Source organism: Microtus ochrogaster, chromosome 8 (genome assembly GCF_000317375.1).
Source record: "Microtus ochrogaster isolate Prairie Vole_2 chromosome 8, MicOch1.0, whole genome shotgun sequence".
Lineage (NCBI taxonomy): Eukaryota > Metazoa > Chordata > Mammalia > Rodentia > Cricetidae > Microtus > Microtus ochrogaster.
Window position 1 is genome coordinate 65,154,653 of NC_022015.1, and position 3,444 is coordinate 65,158,096.

The 3,444-nt window shown below is 42.8% G+C and overlaps 1 protein-coding gene across 9 annotated transcripts in view; it reads right to left on the reverse strand.

Moving 5' to 3' along the window:
• The window catches only part of Cpeb3 (cytoplasmic polyadenylation element binding protein 3), a 195,960-nt gene that overhangs the window by 24,598 nt on the left and 167,918 nt on the right, over window positions 1–3,444 (reverse strand). For all 9 annotated transcript variants that reach the window (XM_026781052.1, XM_005352183.3, XM_026781049.1 and 6 more), the window contains one exon: window positions 400–581. In XM_026781052.1, coding sequence (XP_026636853.1) covers window positions 400–581 — 182 coding nt within the window. The remainder of the gene's footprint in view (window positions 1–399; window positions 582–3,444) is intronic.

A 3,444-nucleotide genomic window follows, 5' to 3' on the forward strand; every position in this document is an offset into this window, starting at 1 on the left:
TCGAAAAACCAAAAAAAAAAAAAAAAAAGGTAAGCTCGATTTATTTATATGATTTTTTTAAGTTCGATTTTTTTATGTATACTTCTGAACATGCCAATTTAAGTTTGCTTTAAGAACACCATCTGGGACAAAGGAGTGAAGGCATCGCTACTAGTTTGGGCACTAAATTCTGCGGGTTTGTTTTCATCACCTGGGAGAAAAAGAAGCAAGGCAGGAGGTTCAGTCATACCTTCACCACAGAGAATTCTCTCTTCTGCAGGCCAGCTCTGTGGACTCACAGCCTAGTGCTGTGCCAGATACAGCTGCTCTCTTATGATCGCCAAATACTACCCTGCCCAGGACTGCACAAGACAAGCTGCATTGCTTTCCCACAGCAATGCCATTGGAGTGGCTGCTTACCCGTTTGTCAATATCATTGTGTTGAAGCTGCACAAAGCGTGCACTGATGGCTGCAATGTAACTCTGCTGATTGGAGAACGCAACACGCCCAGCACCTTTGGGGTACTTCAGCTCTGGATCTGTGTCAATGCCAGCATAGCAAACACCACCATACAAACGGTCCATTATCATTGCCAGTTCAACTGTAAGAAAATAAACACATCTACGTATAACTATTTGGAACAACTCACCCAGGAAAAGGAGGATCATGCAGTCTAATCATGAAAAGAAAACCCATATGAGGGCTTATGAAGAACATCCACAGTCTTGCAACTCCAGTAGAAGAGCTACTCTGGATATTTCAAAAGAAAATATAAAACAGTTTACACATGTATAACCAGGGGTATGCGGGCATGACTCAAGAGCACTGTAGCAGCACTCTGATTAAGTGAACTACCTAGCCGTACTGGCCTGGGCCTGGGTAGGTAAAGCAATTCATGGTGACCTAACAAGTTATGGAGAAATGTCTACTTACAGAGCTTGAGACTGAATGAAACTTCAGTGCCTCACTGCCTATTAGAGCTCAACTGGAATCAAGTCCTTATTCTACCTAGAGACAATAGATGTATCTACAGATATAATAAAGTTTACAAATATAAATCCTGTACTGACAAAAAAGGATAATGAAGAGTAGATTCTATTCCAACTGAGAAACCTTCATGGCATCTCAAATAGAATTCTCAGTAATACTAGTTAATAGTAACAGCAGTGAATAGCCAGGCAGCTGTTTCCAAGCTGTATAAATGCGCACCCTGCATCTTGTTAGAGGTCTAAGCTAATGGTCTGCTCTGCAGTGCTTGCCAAGTTTCCTGCCTTGATTTGGAATATTTACAAAATGTTTATAGTGAAGTTTGGGGATCGGACCATTCCAAGGGTCTGATATTAAAAACTTATGCCCACCATCGGTCAGGGTACCCTTGAGAGACATGTGGCACTTACCTGTGCTGCCAATTGCCTGAAGGTAATTGTTTACTTGAAAGCACCATCTCCGCCTATGGCCATTCCTTTCAGGCCACCGCTAAGTCCAAAGACTCAGGCCTACCCCTCGGAAGTGACCTAAACACCCATTTTCTTTCAAAACCTACATTTGGCATTTAGAAAGAAAAAAACAGGGAAAACAGACAGCGACCAGAGCCAATGCAACAAACACCACCACACTCTGGTGGGGACAGGCAAGGGTTCTGCAGGGCTCAATGGTGTGTTAGGGTACCCCTGAGTTCTACAGATAGATGTAAAGCCAAGTATTACTCATTCTGGCATAGTGAAGTTGCAAAGGCAATAAGAAAAACTGCCACCACGTCAGAAAGGCTATTTTTGTACTTCAAGTTTCTTTTTATATTAGACTGCCTAATATTGATTCTTTTCTAAATGCTCACTTTTTTTTTTAAATAGGAAGAATGACCTATAACAAAGCAGTGAGTTTCAAGTGAGGAAATAAACTAGCCATAACTAGCCCGAGAAAAAGGGCTATGAAGACCAAGCAGCAGAAAGCCATCCCAAATGTCCCAAATGGTCAGGATCATTGAGTCCCAATAACCAGCAGCACTACTGATTAAAAAAGCTAAGTGGACCGTGCTGCAGTCTCCGGCAGCAACTTGAATATCATCACTTGCACAGCGCAACAAGATCTGCACCTGGACCCTGAATGTCAAGTCAGTGGTTCCTCCCACTGCAACCTTTGATGGCCTAAGCTTTTCCTCACATGGACAATGCTATTCTCAACAGAAAGCAGGCAACTCAAGGGAGGACTGGAAAACATAGCCATTAATGAATTTCTTTTAGTAGGATAAGAAATCTCAAGGCCCAGGAAACTAGACACTAATTTTCCAAAGACCCGGTTTGCCCTAGAATGGAAAAGAAAGAAAACACTCCCGAGGCCTGGTGAGTGGCCAGGAAAAGAATGCTGGCAAGGAACCAAGTGGCATTGTCTTCCATAATAAGGACTCAAAAAGGTATCTCAATTACAAAGGAAGAGAGTGGCTGAAAGCTGGGAGCTCGAGAGTGCTCCCATTGCTGCTCTATACCAAAGGAGTTTCAGGGATCCCCTCATCCCAGAAGTCTCTTTACATAAGCAAAAACATTCCATTACTTTGTGAATCTCTCATTGGGGCCAAAGACTAGATCATGACTGACGTTACTGGCAGTTAATCAACGTCTGCTAAAAGCAGGAACTCCCATCCAAGTATGTGTTTATGAAAATCATATAATTTTCCTTCATGAGCTACATAGTCATTTTTTGCATGTATGTACACGTGTGCATGTTCATTAGTATAGGAAATGCACATGTATGTTTATGTGTGTGTGGAAGACAGAGGTCACAGGTGTGATTTCTCAAGAGCTTGGTTTTAATACAGAGTCTCTTGCTGAGCCCTAAAGCTTGCCTGCTAGTGAGCCCCAAAGATCCTCCAGTCTCTGCCTTCTCAGCACTGGGAGCCTAAGTATCCACTACGTTGCCTGAGCTTGCTTACGTGGGTTAGGACTGAGCTTTCTCCCCAGTCCTATAGTATTTTCTTGGACATCAAAACGTCTCCAGACATTTGAGCAATAATGCTTTACCCTAGTAAAAGGCAATTTGTTGAAAGGCTAGGAGAAACCAAAGTGGCTAAAGGAAGAATTTTTTCAAGAAAACCGACAAATTTTCATCTAATTCACAGCTTGGGGGTGGTTATTTATTTTTTTGTCTCAGGTAGCCCAGACTGGCTTCAAACTCTGTGTAGCTAAAGATGACCTTGAATTCCTTATCCTTCTGCCTCTACCTCTTAAGTCCTGGGATCACAGGCATGTGCCACCACAGCTGGCTTCAGTGGCACTGAGGATTGGACTCGGGGCCTTGTGCATACTAGGCAAGTATTTTACCAACTGAGCCACACCTCAGTCTCCTGAATCTATATTTTAAGTCTATGTTATGATCACTTTTTTTTTTTTTTTTTTGGTTTTTCGAGACAGGGTTTCTCTGTGGCTTTGGAGCCTGTCCTGGAACTAGCTCTGTAGACCAGGCTGGTCTCG